The sequence below is a fragment of the Nerophis ophidion genome, linkage group LG16 (genome assembly GCF_033978795.1).
Source record: "Nerophis ophidion isolate RoL-2023_Sa linkage group LG16, RoL_Noph_v1.0, whole genome shotgun sequence".
Classification (NCBI taxonomy): domain Eukaryota; kingdom Metazoa; phylum Chordata; class Actinopteri; order Syngnathiformes; family Syngnathidae; genus Nerophis; species Nerophis ophidion.
Window position 1 is genome coordinate 18,583,745 of NC_084626.1, and position 19,785 is coordinate 18,603,529.

General features: G+C 45.1%; 1 protein-coding gene across 4 annotated transcripts in view; it reads left to right on the top strand.

Moving 5' to 3' along the window:
• The window catches only part of cadpsa (Ca2+-dependent activator protein for secretion a), a 342,730-nt gene that overhangs the window by 40,671 nt on the left and 282,274 nt on the right, over positions 1–19,785 (top strand). For all 4 annotated transcript variants that reach the window (XM_061874508.1, XM_061874509.1, XM_061874511.1 and 1 more), the window contains exons 2-3: positions 2,778–2,891; positions 19,414–19,746. In XM_061874508.1, coding sequence (XP_061730492.1) covers positions 2,778–2,891; positions 19,414–19,746 — 447 coding nt within the window. The remainder of the gene's footprint in view (positions 1–2,777; positions 2,892–19,413; positions 19,747–19,785) is intronic.

Below are 19,785 nucleotides of genomic sequence, written 5' to 3' on the forward strand. Positions count from 1 at the left end.
CTATAATGCGCACCCCTGGTAACCCATCAAGCGCCTGCGTAAGCCTGTGCTGAAACACCTCAGGAGCCGGGCTGATCCCCATCGGCATTCTCATCCATCTGTACCTTCCGAAAGGGGTGGCAAATGTTGTCATGTAGCTGGACTGCTCTGTCAACTTCACATGCCAGAATCCATTCTTTACATCACACACTGTGAATATTCTTGCATTTGCTAGGTCTGGTAGGACATCATCGATTGTTGGCAGTGGGAAATGTTGTCTCTTTAAGGCTTTGTTTAGGGGTTTAGGATCAATGCAGATTCTCAATTTTCCAGATGGTTTCTTAACCACGACCATGCTACTGATCCAATCTGTGCTCTTTTCGACTGGTGTGATGATTCCTCTTTCCACCAGACTGCTCAGTTCCTCTCTAAGTGGATTCATCAGTGCCACCGGAACTCTTCGCTTAGGTAACTTTACTGGAGCTACGCTGTGATCCACTTCCAGATCATATGTCCCTGACAGGCAGCCATCTCCTTCAAACACCTGTGGATATCGTTCTCTGATCTGTTCTTTCTCCGGAGTATTTTCCTTACTGCCTGTGTGTTGGACAATCTCATCAATGGCCATGATATTTTCTCTTTGAATTCTCACTAGATCCATGCCCTGTACTGCTTTATTGCCAAGTAATGGCACAGATGACTGGCCATCAATCACCATGAATTCAAGCCTATACAATTTCCTGTTTCTCGGATTCCTTATTTTTATCCTGCATTTGCCCAAAGGCTTCAGAGTGCTTTTGTTGTACATGACAAGGACTTGCTGTGTCTGCTCCAGTTTTGTGTCTGGGTTCAGTAGGTGTATTGGGATAATATTGCAGCTTGCTCCACAGTCTAGCTGAAATTTCACTGGCCTCTCCCCCAGCAACATTGTCGCGAACAGTTGTCTCTCCTGTGTTTTTTTCTGCCCGTCTGAGTGAAGGCTTAATATTTCCTGATACTCATCCTCTGTCTCTGCTACACTGTGTATTCGTTTGATCTGTGAATCTGAAGTTTTGCATTTGGACGCAAAGTGATTGTATTTGTTACATTTGCTGCAGACTTTCCCATAAGCTGGGCAGCTCTCTTTTTTCCACTCATGGTTTTTTCCACAGTACTTGCAGTTCTTTATTTCTTTCGGTCTTGCCCCCTTTGCTTCAGACACTCTTTTAATTGCATGCACCTCTTCACCTACTTGCCCCTCGATTGTTTTCACATTTTCCTTCGAGAGATCTGCTGCTCTGCATATTTGGATGCTTTTTTCCAACGTTAGATCTGTCTCGCGCAGCAAACGCTCTCTCACATGCGAATCATGGATCCCGCATACAATTCTATCCCTAATCAAGGATTCTTTTGCAGTCCCGAAATTGCATGTGTCTGCGAGCACTCGTAGGTCAGTGACGTACTTGTCAATCGTTTCGCTAACATTCTGGTTTCTGGAGAAAAATCTGTATCTCTCAACAGTTTCGTTTGGTTTAGGATTGCAGTGTTTGTCGAACAGAGTTAGTAATTTGTCTAGTGTTTCCACTAGTTGCTCCTCTGGTTTAAGTGTAGTCCACAATGTTTTCCCCAATTCTCTGCCTGTTTCTCCAATCAAGTATTTGAACACTTTTACCTTTGTCTTGTCGTCAGAATCTGCTAACGTTATGTCCACATACAGTGAAAACTCATCTTTCCACGTCTTCCATGTTTTTGCCAGGCAAGTAGAATTCCAGTCCAATGTGGCGGGAGGTTTCAAACCGAATGCATCCATCGTTCTTTTTCGTTGTAAAATGCTGTCTTCGGCTTCCTCCTTCACCTCAACTTCTTCATCTGACATTCGTAAGCGTTGTTGTGTTCGGATTTACCGCTGCCACCATGTTTTAATGTTAGATATCTTATTAAATGAAGACGCACACACAGAGTTGCCGTTCAGTCATTTTACCGGGTAACTTCAGAATAATGTGAACATCCTGGTGCACCCCTCAAATCCCACCGGGTGAACCCATACATTGTAACAGTATCGTCAGCATTAAGATTCTTAGAAAATAACATTGGATGAAACCGTGTAGTACCCGTTTAGATATGTTAAGCAGATCTGATACAACATTTTCAGACTTCACTTGTTGTATGTGGTTATTGAGATTGTTGACAAACCTGTTGATGTAACTGTTGGACAAGCCAATAATAAATAGTCTATTTAAAAGGATGTTGGGATCTACAGTAATCTAAGAAGACAGCTATGCAGACCTGTTAATTGTCCAGGGACATGATGATATCCTCAAGGACCTTAATTAAGTGTAGCGATGATCCAAGGCCAGTTCTGAATCCTGACTGTACATTTTTCTACATTACCTAAAAGCGAGCCAGTCAACAGGTGACTTAGAGGCTCTGGCTCTGCTCCATAAAGTATCTCCATACTTCTATTGATTGCGTAGCAATATTGAAAATCACATTAGCATGGTAACGCATCGATATCAACATTTACATTTTCTCAAATGACTGACAGGACAGGTACTAAAAAATATATTTATTAAAAAAAGTTAAGAAATTGTTCTTTCTGAGCTGATTATTTAATGCTGTAAATATAGTGCCTAACCATTTTTGTAAATACTACAATTTGCACTAAAATATTTACTTCTGTTTCACAAACATGATGGCCAAAATAACACTTGAAAATGAAGTCCTTTGTGCCGTCTACAGTGTAAAGTGTTACGAGACAGATGTTGACTGTGGGTTAATGTAATTACTTTGTATTGTCTTTCTTTTTGTGTTTTATTCAGATCAGTAAGCAGCAGCTGCAGACAGTCAAAGAGCGTTTCCAGGCATTCCTCAATGGAGAAACCCAGATTGTAGCAGATGAGGCGTTCGTTAACGCTGTCCAGAGCTACTATGAGGTGAGTAAGGAAAGAAAACATCCATAATCACATTCACAGAATTAATCAGAATCAGAATGATCTTTGTTGGCCAAGTTTTCAAGCCAATAAATAAAATAATTAACAATCAACAACAGTCATTTTTAATATTTCATTATTTTCATTTGAAAGTACACGGTGTTATATAAGAGCTAAAACCGAGAAATGATGAACGATTAGGGAGCTGGGGTCTCATGTACAAAGCTTGCGTGTGCTCAAAATCCTGAAGTACAGTCGCAATCAAAATTTTACATACACTTGTAAGGAACATAATGTCATGGCTGTCTTGAGTTTCCAATCATTTCCACAACTATTATTTTTTGTGATAGAGTGATTGGAGCACATACTTGTTTGTCACAAAAAACATTCATGAAGTTTGGTTCTTTTATGAATTTATTATGAGCCTACTGAAAATGTGACCAAATCTGCTGGGTCTAAAGTATACATACAGCAATGTTAATATTTGGTTACATGTCCCTTGGCAAGTTTCACTGCAATAAGGTGCTTTTGGTAGCCACCCATAAGCTTCTGGTAAGCTTCTAGTTGAATTTTTGACCACTCCTCTTTTCAAAATTGGTGCAGTTTAGCTAAATTGTTTGTTTTTCTGACATGGACTTGTTTCTTTAGCGTTGTCCACACGTTTAAGTCAGGACTTTGGGAAGGCCATTCTAAAACCCTGATTTTAGGTGCGCCCGTTTTTAAACAATGGCAATAAAAACTATTCTGATTCTGATTGTGATTTAGCCATTTCTTTACCACTTTTGACTTGTGTTTGGGGTCATTGTCCTGTTGGAACAATGGACTGATGATCCGGGCTGATGATTTTAGGTTGTCCTGAAGAATTTGGAGATAATCCTCCTTTTTCATTGTCCCATTTAAAGCACTAGTTTCATTGGCAGCAAATCATGGCCAGAGCATAATACTACCACCAGCATACTTGACGGTAGGTACGGTTTTTCTGGGATTAAAGGCCTCATCTTTTCTCCTCCAAACATATTGCTGGGTATTGTGGCCAAACAGCTCAATTTTTGTTTCATCTGACATCATATGGACAAAGATAAACCTTCTGGAGGAAAGTTCTGTGTTCAGATGAAACAAACATTTTGCTTTTTGGCCACAATACCCAGCAATATGTTTGGAAGAGAAAAGGTGAGGCCTCTAATCCCAGGAACACCATGCTTACCTCAAATGGAAATGATAAAAAAGGTTTTTAAAGAGATCTCAGGACCATTAATGTATATCAGTAACCTATCATTTCCAACAGGTAAATTCCCAAACAAAATGGAAATAGCTGAAGTTGCACCAATTTATAAGACTGGAGACAAACACCAATTTACAAATTATAGATTTGTTTCTTCCACAATTTTCTAAAATCTTTGAAAAACTGTTCAATTGCAGATTAGAGAGTTTCATAAACAAAAATAGAATACTCGCTGAGAACTAAAACTAATGTTTCCAATTCGATGGCTTTAATTGGAACTACAGAATAAATTACCAAAGCAATAGATAGTAAAACATGTGCGGCAGTAGTGTTGATGGATCCAACTAAAGCATTTGACACAATTAATCACAATATTTTAATAAAAAAACTAGAACTTTATGGCATCAGAGGGTTGGTCTTAAACTGGATTAAAAGTTATTTAACGAACAGGAAAAAATACATGAAGCTATCCGAACACACGTCTACAACGCTAAATATATCCTGTCGTGTACCTCAAGGATCAATATTAAAACCAAAATTGTTCAATCTCTATATAAATGACATTGGTAAAGTTACAAAATATTTAAAGTTAGTATTATTTGTGGATGATACAACAGCCTTTTGTTCAGGAGAGAACACACAGAAGCTAATACAAATAATAACAGAAGAAATTAACAAATTAAAAAGATGGGTTAAGAAAAACAGACTATCCCTGAATCTCAGTAAAACTAAAATAATGCTATTTGGTAACAATAGAAGAGAAAGTCAAACACAAATACAAATACAAAAAATAGAAATTGAAAGAGTAAATGAAACCAAATTTCTTGGTTCAATGATGTATGATAAATTGAACTGGAAATGTCATGTAAATAATATACAACATAAAGTAGCAATTAACATGTCAATAATGAATAAAGCAAAACATGTTGTAGACCAAAAATCACTTCATATTCTCTACTGCACGCTAGTATTACCTTATCTGAGTTACTGTGTAGAAAAATAGGGAAATAACTACAAATATACACTTCATTTATTAATGGTGTTACAAAAAAGATCAGTTAGAATAATACTTAATGTTGGATATAGACAACATACAAACCCCTTATTTATTGAATCAAAAATACTGAAATTCCATGACACAGTGAATTTGCAAGCAGCTAAAATTATATATAAAGATAACTATAATATGCTACCCAAGAATATACAACAATTATTCTCAACAAAAGAGGAGAAATATAATATTAGAGAAAAATGTATTTTAAAACATTTGTCCCCATGTACAACACTTACGAACATCAGTATATCAGTTTGTGGAATCAAATTATGGAATGGATTAAGCAAAGCAATCAAACAATGTACTAATATGATCCATTTCAAGAAATCTCTTCAAACTTAAAGTGTTTACAAAGTACAAAGAAGAAGAACCATGATAAACATTCCGAATTTATCTCCTCCATCCATTCATTTTCAAGTTAATCTTACTCATCTCACCATATGAAATATAACTTACTTCACTAAGTATTATGTAGAGGTTTCCTGCGTCTCGCCCGGCTTCTTCTGACCACAGTATCACACAGCTCAGGATACAGGTTTGACACAGTATTTAATACATCTTTTACTTTACACAATTGTCCGTCTTTCAAGCTTTTCAGCTGTCTTTGTTCGTCTCGGTGCGTCTCTCCCGCGTCCTCATGCGTCTGTCTCTCTTCATGGTCTCCAGCGCTGCTAATAAAGGGAACAGGTGATTAGATAACTCGTTCCAGCTGAGGTATCCACTCACCTGTTGGCTGCTTCATGGCCGGCCCCTGCACATACCCCGCCCGCAGGGGACGCATGGAGAACGCCCCTCTCCACACCCCTCCACCGCCAGACACAGGCCGGGCACCTGTCCGGCCGTGCCCCCCCCCCCCAATAGCTGGGCGAGAGAGGAAGTCGGCCACGGCCATCTGCGCTTCCGGCCTGTGGACCACCCGGAAGTTGTAGGGTTGTAATGCGAGATACCACCGGGTGATCCGCGCATTGGCGTCCTTCATACGGTGGAGCCACTGGAGAGGTTTGTGATCTGAGCAGAGACTGAAGGCCCGCCCCAGCAGGTAGTAGCGGAGGGCCCCGACCGCCCACCGGATGGCGAGGCACTCCCTCTCCACCGTACTGTACCTCGCCTCCCGGTCCGACAATTTCTGGCTGATGTACAGTATGGGGCGATCGACGCCCTCCACCCGCTGAGTCAAAACGGCCCCCAGTTCCCGGCCCGACGCGTCCGCCTGCAGACAGAAAGGAATGTTAAAATTTGGCATGCGCAGTACCGGCTCCTCACAGAGTGGTTTCTTTACTTCCTCAAACATCTGCTGGCACCGCTCCGTCCACTGGACCAGGTCTGGAGTACCCTTTCGGGTGAGGTCCGTCAGTGGGCTGGTCAGGTCTGCAAACCGGGGAATAAATCTACGGTAGCTGCCTCACCTCTTTTTTAGTCTTGGGGGGTGGACAGGCCGCAATTGCCGCCATCTTGTCAACCTATGGCTGCAGCCTTCCCCCCCAAGTGGTACCCCAGATACTGTACCTCCCTCCGGCCAACCACGCGCTTCGCAGGGTTGGCGGTGAGCCCCGCCCGCCTCAAGGACTCGAGCACCGCCCCCACCCGCCGCAGGTGATCTTCCCAGCTGCTACTCTGGATGATAACATCATCCAGGTAGGCAGCCGCGTATGCAGCGTGGGGTCGCAGCACCCGGTCCATGAGGCGCTGGAACGTGGCAGGCGCACCGAACAACCCGAACGGGAGCGTCACGAACTGGTATAAACCTTCCGGAGTGGAGAAGGCCGATTTTTCGCGGGACTCTGGTGATAAGCCAGTAGCCCTTGGTTAAATCCAGTGTCGTGAAAAAACGAGCAGTGCCCAGCCGATCCAGAAGCTTGTCGACCCGAGGCATTGGGTACGCGTCAAAACGTGACACCTCATTCACCTTGCGGTAATCCACACAGAACTGCACAGACCCATCCTTCTTCCCTACAAGAACGATAGGGCTGCACCATGCGCTGTGGGATTCTTCTATTACTCCTAACTCCAGCATGGTTTTTAATTCGTCCCGCACTATTTTGCGTTTGTGCTCGGGAAGCCTGTATGGCAGAGACCGCACCCTAATCCCCGGGCTGGTCTCAATATGATGTTGGATGAGATCCGTGCGCCCGGGCCGCAAGGAGAACACATCTGCATAGCGCCGCTGTAACTCAGCAACCTCCGCTCTTTGAGCCAATGTGAGCTGGTCATCACAGGGAAGAGGAGAAGAAGAAGCAGAGTGCGGGATCTCTGGCCCCAACTCCTCCTCCTCTCTCACTACCGTCACCATGGAGACAGGCTCGGCCTCCCTCCATGCTTTCAGTAGGTTTACATGGTAAATTTGTAAGCCTCCACCTCGGTCCGAGCGCCGAACGCCGTAGTCCACATCATTTACCTGCCGTGTGACCTCAAAGGGTCCTTGCCACTTTGCTAGTAATTTTGAGCTGGAAGTTGGGAGTAGTACAAGTATTTTTTCTCCCGGTGAAAATTTTCTCAGCTGGGTTCCCTTGTTGTACATACGCTGTTGCCGTTGCTGGGCGCGGAGCAAATTTTTGCGTGACAAGTGCCCCACCTGGTGGAGTTTTGCTCGCAGGTCCATAACGTATTATATTTCGTTTTTACTGCGGCTTGAACCTTCCTCCCAGCTTTCTTTAATTGGGTCCAATACGCCGCGCGGCTTCCTGCCGTATAATAACTCGAACGGTGCAAAACCGGTAGAGGTCTGGGGTGCCTCCCGCATCGCAAACATTAGGGGATCCAGCCATTTATCCCAATTAAGTTTGTCCTCGTGCGTGAACTTACGGATCATGGTTTTCAGCGTTTTATTAAACCGTTCCACCAGCCCGTCAGTTTGTGGTTGGTATACACTGGTGCGGATCGCTTTAATCCCCAATAACCCGTACAGTTCCTTTATCGTGCGTGACATAAAGGACGTGTCTTGGTCCGTCAAAATCTCTTTCGGGATTCCGACGCGGGAAATGACCGTGAAGAGTGCTTGCGCCACACTCTTGGCAGAGATGGAGCGCAGCGGCACTGCTTCGGGATACTGCGTTGCGTAATCAACCAGAACTAACACAAAGCGATATCCCCGTGTGCTTGGGTTAAATGGTCCGATGAGGTCCATCCCAATTCTTTCGAACGGGACCTCCATGAGTGGTAATGGGCGCAAAGGGGCCTTCGGGACGGCCGCCGGGTTTACCAGCTGGCAATCCGGACAGGCAGCACACCAGCGGCGTATGTCTGCCCGGATGCCTGGCCAATAGAAACGAACCATGACCCGATTGAGTGTTTTCTCGTACCCCAAGTGGCCAGCGAGGGGATTGCAGTGCCCCGCCTGGAAAACCATTTCCAGGCGGGGATTTGGCACCAACAACTGGGTGGACTCCTCACCTGTTTGAGTGTCACGGCTCACTCTATATAACCTATCCCTAATAATCACAAAGTGGGGAAATACCTGCGTTTTCCCCGGGCGCACCAGCTGACTGTCTATGCAAACCACCTGGTCCCAGGCCGCGCGCAAAGTTTCATCGCGGGACTACTCGAGGGGAAAATCCTCCGTGGACTGCCAGCGGAGGGCCGGTGGGGCCTCCCGCGAAGCCCCTGCCGGTTCCCGCCTGTCAGTCCCGGATGAATCCGGGTCGCCAGCGAGTACTGCGCGGATATTCCCCTGTCCTACAGTCCGTGAACGCATCCCCACACATTGTGTCACTAACTGGTTAAACCCCGGCCAATTTGTTCCTAAAATTATGGGATGCGTAACGTGCGCGCTTGCGGCAACTTTAACATTATGCTTTTGACCTTCATACCAAATTTCCACTGGCACAATTGGGTACTCGTGCACATCCCCATGAATACACCTAATTCTTCCCAGTGTGGCCTGCCTCAACACCCCGGGTCGAACCAGGTTTTGGTGCATCATGGACTGTTTACAGCCCGAATCCACCATTGCCCGGTATGTACTCCCTTGTATTCTTACTGGGACACAGTACGTCTCCCCCGGATCTGGGGCGGGTGCTGGGATCCCGACAACCCGCATCACATGCCCCACCTCCATTAAGGAGCACTTCCGGCGAACGTGACCGGGTTGACCGCAACCCCAGCACACCGGCCCGGGCGTCTGAGGCGCCCTCTGTGAGGGAAGCCCTCTCTGGACAGCGCTGGTACCCTGAAACAGACAAGGAGACAGTGGATTATATCCCCGGTTCCCCCCCCTTGTTGGATGTGTAAGTGTGTGTGACTGTGTGCGTGTGTGCGTGTGTGCTTGTTGATCATTTGAGGAGGGGACCTGCTCCATGTTTCCAAGTCTTCCCGCCAGGTGAGGGCGCTGCTCCAGTGTCATCCCGTCTGGTGGCGTGAGTCGTCGGCGAGGTGCAGGGATGGGCCTTTCGGTCGCTTTTGTCGTCACTTCCCTGTGGACCGCTAGGTGGTTCTCGGCCATTGTTACTGCAGCTTTTACATCAACGGGCCGGTCCTGGGTGGGAGGGCGTCCATGAACTGCTCCAGCAGGATTCTTTCCACCACTTCGGGATCCTGCCCATTCGGCTGGAGCCACCGGGTTGCCGCGTCTCGCAAATGCTGCGCCAGGACGAAGGGGCGGTCTTCTCGTCCCAACTTCCTCGCCCGGAACTTTGTCCAATGCTCCTCCGGGCTGTTGCCGACCCGATCCAGGATGGCATGCCGCAGGTTAGCATACTGCATGCGGGCGGCTGCCGGGAGACTCAACGCCGCCCGCTGCGCCTCCCCCACCAGCAGCAGCAGTAGCTTCACTCCCCACTCTTCCGCCGGCCATTTGCATGAGGTTGCGGTGGCCTCAAAGATGTCCAAAAACGTGTGGGGGTCTTCTGCCTCCCCCATTCGCTGAATGGATGTCGCTGCTCCCCCTCCTACCGTGGATCTGTCCATCAGCTGCTGGATTAGCTGCGTCTGTTGCCGGCTTGCTGCCGATACCTCGGCCAGCACTTGTCCGAGCGCCTCCAGGGTTGATGTGTTGGACATCGTCATGGTTCGCTTAAGTTGGATGCCAGTTGTAGAGGTTTCCTGCGTCTCGTCCGGCTTCTTCTGACTACAGTCTCACATAGCTCCGGATACAGGTTTGACACAGTATTTAATACATCTTTTACTTTACACAATTGTCCGTCTTTCAAGCTTTTCAGCTGTCTTTGTTCGTTTCGGTGCGTCTCTCCCGCGTCCTCATGCGTCTGTCTCTCTTCATGGTCTCCAGCGCTGCTAATAAAGGGAACAGGTGATTAGATAACTCGTTCCAGCTGAGGTATCCACTCACCTGTTGGCTGCTTCATGGCCGGCCCCTGCACATACCCCGCCCGCAGGGGACGCGTGGAACACGCCCCTCTCCACATATTATTTATGTATTTATTTATTTATGTATTTAGTTTTTATTGTTATTATGGCGTATATTGTGAATAAATTGAGAACAGGGAGTGAACAAAAGTTTTAGCTACTGCTATGTAAAGGAAAAGGAGTAGGATTAAATAAACTCTACGTCTTCCTCCTCCTTTTCGAACATGTTGAATCGAAAAACTGGAAATTGTGATGATTAATATTGTATGTATGCATGTTCGAAATAAACTCAAACTCAACTCAACTCAGCATGGTGGCGGTAGTATTATGGTCTGGGCCTGTTTTGCTGCCAATGGAACTGGTTCTTTAAATGAGATAATGATAAATGGGATAAGTGGTAAAGAGATGGCTAAATCAGGCTAGAATTAAGGTTTTAGAATGTTAAAGTCCTGACTTAAACGTGTGGACAATGCGGAAGAAACAAGTCCATTTCAGCATGGCCGGCTCTACGCAGGGGCAAGAGGGGGCAGAGCCCCCTTAAATAAATGTCTTGCCCCCTCAAATCAAAATTCCATCCATCATCTTCCGCTTATCCGAGGTCGGGTCGCGGGGGCAACAGCCTAAGCAGTGAAACCCAGACTTCCCTCTCCCCAGCCACTTCGTCTAGCTCTTCCCGGGGGATCCCGAGGCGTTCCCAGGCCAGCCGGGAGACATAGTCTTCCCAACGTGTCCTGGGTCTTCCCCGTGGCCTCCTACCGGTTGGACGTGCCCTAAACACCTCCCTAGGGAGGCGTTCGGGTGGCATCCTGACCAGATGCCCGAACCACCTCATCTGGCTCCTCTCGATGTGAAGGAGCAGCGGCTTTACTTTGAGTTCCTCACGGATGGCAGAGCTTCTCACCCTATCTCTGAGGGAGAGCCCCGCCACACGGCGGAGGAAACTCATTTCGGCCGCTTGTACCTGTGATCTTATCCTTTCGGTCATGACCCAAAGCTCATGACCATAGGTGAGGATGGGAACGTAGATCGACCGGTAAATTGAGAGCTTTGCCTTCCGGCTCATCTCCTTCTTCACCACAACGGATCGGTATAACGTCCGCATTACTGAAGACGCCGCACCGATCCACCTGTCGATCTCACGATCCACTCTTCCCTCACTCGTGAACAAGACTCCTAGGTACTTGAACTCCTCCACTTGGGGCAGGGTCTCCTCCCCAACCCGGAGATGGCATTCCACCCTTTTCCGGGCTTTTTTCAAATCAAAATTTGAGAAAGCAAATTTTAATAAACTCACAAAATTACTACATTACAAGTTAACAAAATGATCTGCACTAGCGGAAAAATCCGCCGAAAAAGGGACACACATGATATAGTAGTGTTGGCTTCCCTCTCATCCCTCCCTCCGATGTGCGTGTATTCACCATTCCACAGGCTGCGCAGCAGACACACACCCCTCAGCCCTCAGTAAACATCCAATCACGTTTATCGTCGCGGACTTTCAGTGCTACGGAGTTCCTTTTTTTTTTTTTTTTTTTTTTTTTTTTTTTACAACTTGACGAGAGCAGTGACAGCGGAGGCTCTGAGCAGCAGTGGTTTGGAAGGCAGAGAGCCTCCACTGTCCCTGTAACAAACTACAAGTCATTTATGATGCTGTTAATGACGGTAAAAATGAAACATGAGGTATATATCCTGCTTAGCAGTCCTCCTCTGCTGTCCTCTGTTCAGAGCGGAGTCCCTAGCAGCGGCCCGTTTTACTTAGCAACGGTCTGGCAATCGACTGCTGGACTTCTTTTTCTGTTGTTTTTCTTGTAATTCTACATAGTCAACCTTTAATGTTTCAATCTATATTTTGTAATAAACAAATTATAAGTTTCATTTGATATGACCAAGACACCTAAAAACAAAAACACTGCCGTTTTCATCAATTTACAAGCAAGTGAGCAACACACATACATTGGAGTGAATTAATTTTGTGCCTAGATGAGTGCCCATGTTCTGTTTTATAAAGTAGTTTGAGATTCTTTTTTACCATTATTCATCAGACTACCTTTCAGTTTTGTAAATATTGACTGTAGTGTGTGAAGTCCTACTTTGGGTCAAAATGTATTTGAGAGTTAGGCCATCCAGTTAGGATAAATGTTATGTTATTGACTGATAAAATCTGGATGAAGGATGTTTTATTTTATTTTATTCATTTATTTTTATTTTTATTTTTCAGTTTCCCCCCCTGAGGGATTGCCACCTTAATGTGGTCAGGGGGTTTGCGTGCCTCAGTGACCGTAAGAGCTATACCAGCAGGAGCTTAGTCTTCAGCTGGGACACCCAAGTTGGACAGGTCTGAAGGTAGAAGCATGACAAAGTGCAATCACTACTCCAGGTTGGGGTTGGACACATAGCTAAAGACCCATTTCAATGAAGAAAGCATCGTTACTATAAGCACAGAAAAAAAAGTGCCGGAGCATGATGTGTACACATGATGCCCCCTTCACATTTCTGACTGCCCCCTCATAAAAGCATGCCTAGAACCGCCCCTGCATGTCAGTAAACCAACACATTTAGCTGAACTTCACCAATTTTGTCAAGAGGAGTGGTCAAATTTCCACCAGAAGCTTATTTGAAGCTTTTGAATGGCTACCAAAAGCGCCTTATTGCAGTGAAACTTGCCAAAGGACATGTAACCAAATATTAACATTGCTGTATGTATACTTTTGACGCAGCAGATTTGGTGACATATTCACTAGACCCATAATAATTTCATAAAAGAACTAAACTTCATGAATGTTTTGTGACCAAGTATGTGCTCCAATCACGCTATCACAAAGAAAATAAGAGTTGTAGAAATTATTGGAAACTCAAGACAGCCATGACAGTATGTTCTTTAAAAGTGTAACTTTTGATCGTGACTGTATGCCCCTTTTCAAGGCAAAGTTAAGATGTATCAAAACTGACTTTGACAGGGAAATATGCGTTGCCTCATGGCAACTTCATAGCTGTCGTGCACACATTTCTACAGGCTGTGGAGATTTCAGCTTCCCACATAAGAGATGTTGCATAACAGTTCACATAAAAGAGTGCCAACTTCTACTCCTCAGACTGATTAATGTGCCTATCAGACACATGAACATTTTGGCTCAGCCACATTTGATTTTAACAATGTAAAAAAGATCGAGGCAAGGACATGAAATAATTGTTCTTCCCCAATTCATTTATTGTTTCATATTTATATTAATATTTGTGAAGACAATGCCAGGGCCGATATTCGAAGTCAAGTAACTGACGATAAATGAAAATTAAGTCAGTAAGTTTTCCAGCGTCAGTAAATCGCTGTGTACTTGGTTTAAGCAGTGTTGGCGCGAGGAATTTTCAAAATGGGGTCCCAGGGACCTATCAAGTCATAAAAATGGGGTCCCACATTAAATTTTCGAGGTGCCACTTTTTGTAACTGTTTTGAAAACAAATGGTAAATTATCCTGAGCAGCAGCAGCAGCATTATCCTGTTATATACCACATTCTATATTGTGTTTTGGAAAAAAAGTTGCCATAAACGTTACTTAATTCATTAAAAGAAATAATACAAAAGAAAACCAATTTTTATGCATACGTAAATGTATTCAGTTATGAACATTCATTCACTTTCTTGTTTCCTTCATGGATCTAAACTTTACCGCTGCCGGTAGTTTTTTCTATATTTTTTATTTAATAGTTGTTAGGTGTATTTATTTCAGTATAAATGTGTAAAACGTTTTTTGCACGGTCATGAAATGATGATAATGGTGTGCGAGGGCACACATACTGTCACGCCTGTAAGTTGATGTTTTGGTTTTGGTCAGGTTATGTTTAGTTTTTTGCACATTTAAGTTCGGTCTTGGCATTTCATGGTTTGTTTTCGTCTCCATGCCAACTAATTACTTTTCACCTGTCATGTCACATCCCTGTTCTCAGCCTCACCTGTTTTCACTAATCATCACAGCTACTTAAGTCACTCTTTTTCTTGTCTGCTTTCTGGGATCTTCACATGCGCACGCACCCTACCCATGCTGCACCTCCTCCATGTCCTTGTCCATAGTTCCATGCCGTGTAAGTTTTTGTATTTATGCCATTGTGCTAGTTTTGTTTATAATTTATTATTATTCATGCCACGCGAGCAAGTGTTTTTGTTTTAAGTATAGTATAGATTATTACCCGCCACAGAGCGCGTCCTTTGTTTGCCTTTTTGTAGTTTGTTTGTTTATTTAATAAATATCATGTACTTACATTCATGCCTGACTAGTCCCACATCATCCTTGCATCGAGGAAGCACAACAATCCACAGTCCAAGCCTGACAGAAAGATCCCAGCAAAAGGGCTTCCTCGCAAATGATGTGGAAGAAATATTCCTCACGGAAGCGGACAAGCAGGAGATGTTCCTCCGGCTCGTCGCAGACGCTCAGCCATGGGCGCACGAGGACGAAGAGGAGTTGAGCGATGAGGAGCTTCCTGCCGGCGCGGTGGGAGCATGGAGCCAACTTCTGCCGAAAATGGCGGATGCAGAGGACCGCTTCCGCCCCCACTCGCGGACCACCCGGATGTCATCCCCAGCACCTGGCTCATCGCGCGGTGATGACACACCACCTGGGACGCGAGCGCCCCGATGGCGGCCCGCAGCCGCGTACAAGCACGCGCAGAGGAAAGGCAGGACTTGTCCCTCAACGCTGACTGACAGGCTCGTCCCGTGCGACTTTTTCTCTCCTCCCAAGGCACAACATTTTTTTTCTGCAGAGAATCAAGATAAATTCAAAGTTCATGCCACGCCCCCCAGGACTCAAGCCCCGCCCAAGTCACGAGAATTTTTTTTTTTTTTCAAATAATCAAACCAAGACAAATAAAAAGAAAATACAAGATGGACAATTTGGAGGGGAGGATTCTGCCCTCCTACTCACCGCCCTCCACCCACCCCAAGAGGCTGTTTCATGTCATGATGAAAGTGTCTGGCAGCCACTCCTTGAGGTGGGGGCTGGGGCTGGGAGCTTGTGGGTTGGTTCTGCCCGGTGCAGTTCCAAGCCACAGCGACCAGCACGTCCCCCACCTCCAGTTTTTCAGCCTGTCAAGCCACAGCGGCCTACATGACCTCCCCCACCAGCCTTTCGGCCTGCTAAGCTGCAGCTTCCAGCGAGGCCACCTCCACAAGCACCAAGTCCACGTCCACGTCAACCTCCAAGTCCACGTCAACCTCCAAGTCCAAGTCCACGTCAACCTCCAAGTCCAAGACCACGTCAACCTCCCAAGTCCAAGACCATGTCAACCTCCAAGTCCAAGACCATGTCAACCTCCAAGTCCAAGACCACGTCAACCTCCAAGTCCAAGACCACGTCAACCTCCAAGTCCAAGACCACGTCAACCTCCAAGTCCAAGACCACGTCAACCTCCAAGTCCAAGACCACGTCAACCTCCAAGTCCAAGACCACGTCAACCTCCAAGTCCAAGACCACGTCAACGTCCAAGTCCAAGACCACGTCAACGTCCAAGTCCTCGCCAAAGTCCAAGTCCTCGCCAAAGTCCAAGTCCTCGCCAAAGTCCAAGTCCACGCCAAAGTCTAAGTCCACGTCCAAGTCCACGCCAAAGTCCAAGTCCACGCCGCCAAGCGCCGCCAGTGCCTGCTCCACGCCGCCAAGCGCCGCCAGTGCCTGCTCCACGCCGCCTAGCGCCGCCAGTGCCAGCTCCACGCCGCCAAGCACCGCCAATGTCAGCTCCATGAAGCCAAGCGCCGCCAGTGTCAGCTCCACGAAGCCAAGCGCCGCCAGTGTCAGCTCCACGAAGCCAAGCGCCGCCAGTGTCAGCTCCACGAAGCCAAGCGCCGCCAGTGTCAGCTCCACGAAGCCAAGCGCCGCCAGTGTCAGCTCCACGAAGCCAAGCGCCGCCAGTGTCAGCTCCACGACCAACGCCGAGTCCACGACAAGCTCCAACGCCGTCATCACGCCGGGTGCCAACGCCTGCCACGTTGACGACGGGTCCGCCTCCTTGTCAGCCACGGATGTGGCTGCTACGTGGGCGTCCACCACGCCAGGGATGCCGACCTCCTCGTCGGTCACGGTTGTGGCCACTACGTGGTCGTCCACCACGCCAGGGGGGTCGGCCAAGGATATGGCCGTTCCCAGGTCGCCCACCTCGGTCCTCCACGCGTCGCCGCCACCTGACTCTTCCCCGATGGATACGGGGACACGTGGTCTGGCGATCCACCGCCATGTCCCCCTCCCGCCCTCCCATGACTTTTGATCATAGTTTTTGTTTTGGGGTTTTTTTTTTTGGACATCCGGAAGCTGTGCAACGGGGGGGCTCTGTCACGCCTGTAAGTTTATGTTTTGGTTTTGGTCAGGTTATGTTTAGTTTTTTGGATATTTAAGTTCTGTCTTGGCATTTCCTGGTTTGTTTTCGTCTCCATGCCAACTAATTACTTTTCACCTGTCATGTCACATCCCTGTTCTCAGCCTCACCTGTTTTCACTAATCATCACAGCTACTTAAGTCACTCTTTTTCTTGTCTGCTTTCTGGGATCTTCACATGCGCACGCACCCTACCCATGCTGCACCTCCTCCATGTCCTTGTTCATAGTTACATGCCGTGTAAGTTTTTGTATTTATGCCATTGTGCTAGTTTTGTTTATAGTTTATTATTATTCATGCCAATCGAGCAAGTGTTTTTGTTTTAAATATAGTATAGATTATCCGCCACAGAGCGCGTCCTTGGTTTGCCTTTTTGTAGTTTGTTTGTTTATTTAATAATTATAATGTACTTACATTCATGCCCGACTAGTCCCACATCATCCTTGCATCAAGGAAGCACAACAATCCACAGTCCAAGCCTGACACATACTTTATTTATTTAACGCTTAAATCTCTAGAGTCTACTACATCAACTTCAGATCTTTCTGTCAATTCTAAGTTTTTTTTTTAATGTTGTCTTCTTGTTTGTTTTCTTCCATTTTTGTCAAAGAAAACTACTTATTTTATGGCAAAATCACAAAATATGCAAAATATTCCACAAAATATATTTTTCAAAGTGGAATATTTGATTTGAAGTAATCAGAGGCTTGGATAGGTCAATAAATCATAAAAACATTGATTTTGATTCAATATTATGTTCTGAGCACAGACAGTTTAAAAAAAAAAAAAAAGCTTTTTTTTATTAGTCAACAATGCAACTTTTTTTGAATTACATTTTACCTGGAAGTTTCTTTATTCCACTTTTGTTATGTTTTTGTTTATTTTAATAGTATTTTTATAATGTGCCGTGGGCTTTTAGCTTACAGCACTCAGCTTTAGCTGCGGGCTGCAAATGTCTTCCGGGCCACACTTTTGACACCCCTGCTATAGATAATAAAACATTTAATCTGATAAATCTATGGATAAAAAGCAGAGCCTGGCGATGCATGCGCATTTATTATAACGCATCTCGGCTTCAGTAAACAATGACGGGGATGACGTCAGTGTCAGCGATGTGAGCAAAACTTGCTAACTTGTCAGCCACTTCTCCAAGAGACTCCTTTTGAAAACTCCTTCAACATTAACACTTCAAAAGGCACATATTTGTCCCGTCTGTTGTCCTGCAAAGTATGATTTTTATAGAGAATACAAACCTTTCAAATGAGCATTATTTATTCTTATTTTTATATTTTCTATTTTATTTCCATTTATACCCCCAATTTTTTATTTTTACTTTTTAAATCCGTTTTAAATTCTGTACACCGCTGCTGGAATTGTAATTTTCCTGAGGGAACTCTCCTGAAGGAATCAATAATGTTCTATCTATCTATCCATCCATCCATCCATTCATCCATCTATCTATCCTATGATAAACAATGCAATACAATGTACAATACAACTACGGTAGTTTTATGAAGTAATGTAATGATAATCATGTTATTAACCACAGAGAGTGGAGTTTTTCAGTATCTCCTTTGAGCTGTTTCTTCGTCAAACACACAATCAGCAGCTTTTTCCAATTTTCATGGATACATTTAAACGTTCTTGCTGTGGTTAACACATTCTTCTTCAGTATGATGTAGTGTTACGCTCCAACTGCTATATGTTCCTGTCATGTTTTTGATGATTTCTCTCTTAAATGACATGAATATCATCCACTTATTCTTCTCAGCACTGTCCTTTACTCTCATTGTTTCCTTACCAAGGCTGGAGAACCAAACTTATGTCTATCTCTAGCTAGAAGATAACACTAGCGAATAAAATTGGCTGTTTTGGTCGGATCTTACTGTGTTCATTCTAACAAGTGCTATGCCAGTTAGCAGTGGCTCGTAACCTAAATGTTTTCACTTTCTCAGTTGTTTTACTATATCCAATTAAATTATTTTTAAATTTACAAGAAAACATTCGTCGAACAAAAAAACATTTAAAAAGAATGTCAATTTTGCAACAACAATTCGATTCCAATTCTTGAGGTGATGATTTGACTGATGTTATATACTCGCTGTGAATAAGCGCAGCGATGGCCTAAAACACTTATTTTAAAGAATGTATTCTTAAAAAAACTAATAAATACACTTTATTTTTTAAATTATGAATCCATTCAGAATGTAAATACATTTGAATCAGGATTTGGATGTGAATAAAAAAAAATCTGCACCCCTAATATTTTAGTATACCAACTTCTGTACTGGTAACTTGACACATGGGGCGGTATAGCTCGGTTGGTAGAGCGGCCGTGCCAGCAACTTGAGTGTTGCAGGTCCCATCCCCGCTTCCGCCATCATAGTCACTGCCGTTGTGTCCTTGGGCAAGACACTTTACCCACCTGCTCTCAGTGCCACCCACACTGGTTTAAATGGAAAAATTAGACATTGGGTTTCACTATGTAAAGCGCTTTGAGTCACTAGAGAAAAAGTGCTATATAAATATAATTCACTTCACAATTCACATCTGAATAAACTTGTGTAACAATTTCGATTTTGTTGTTTCCAGGTTTTCTTGAAAAGTGACAGAGTATGTCGGATGGTGCAGAGCGGGGGATGCTCAGCAAGTGACTCTCGGGAGGTTTTTAAGAAGCACATCGAGAAGCGTGTGCGCAGTTTGCCAGAGATTGATGGCCTGAGCAAAGAGACTGTACTCAGCTCATGGATTGCTAAGTTTGACACCATCTATCGTGGGGAGGAGGACCCAAGGAAACACCAGCAAAGACTGACTGCCAGCGCCGCCTCTGAACTCATCCTCAGCAAAGACCAGCTGTATGAAATGTTTCAGCAGATTCTGGGCATCAAGAAGTTTGAGCACCAACTCCTCTATAATGCTTGCCAGGTCAGTGTGCAATTAATAAGTATTAAAGGGGTCATTTTG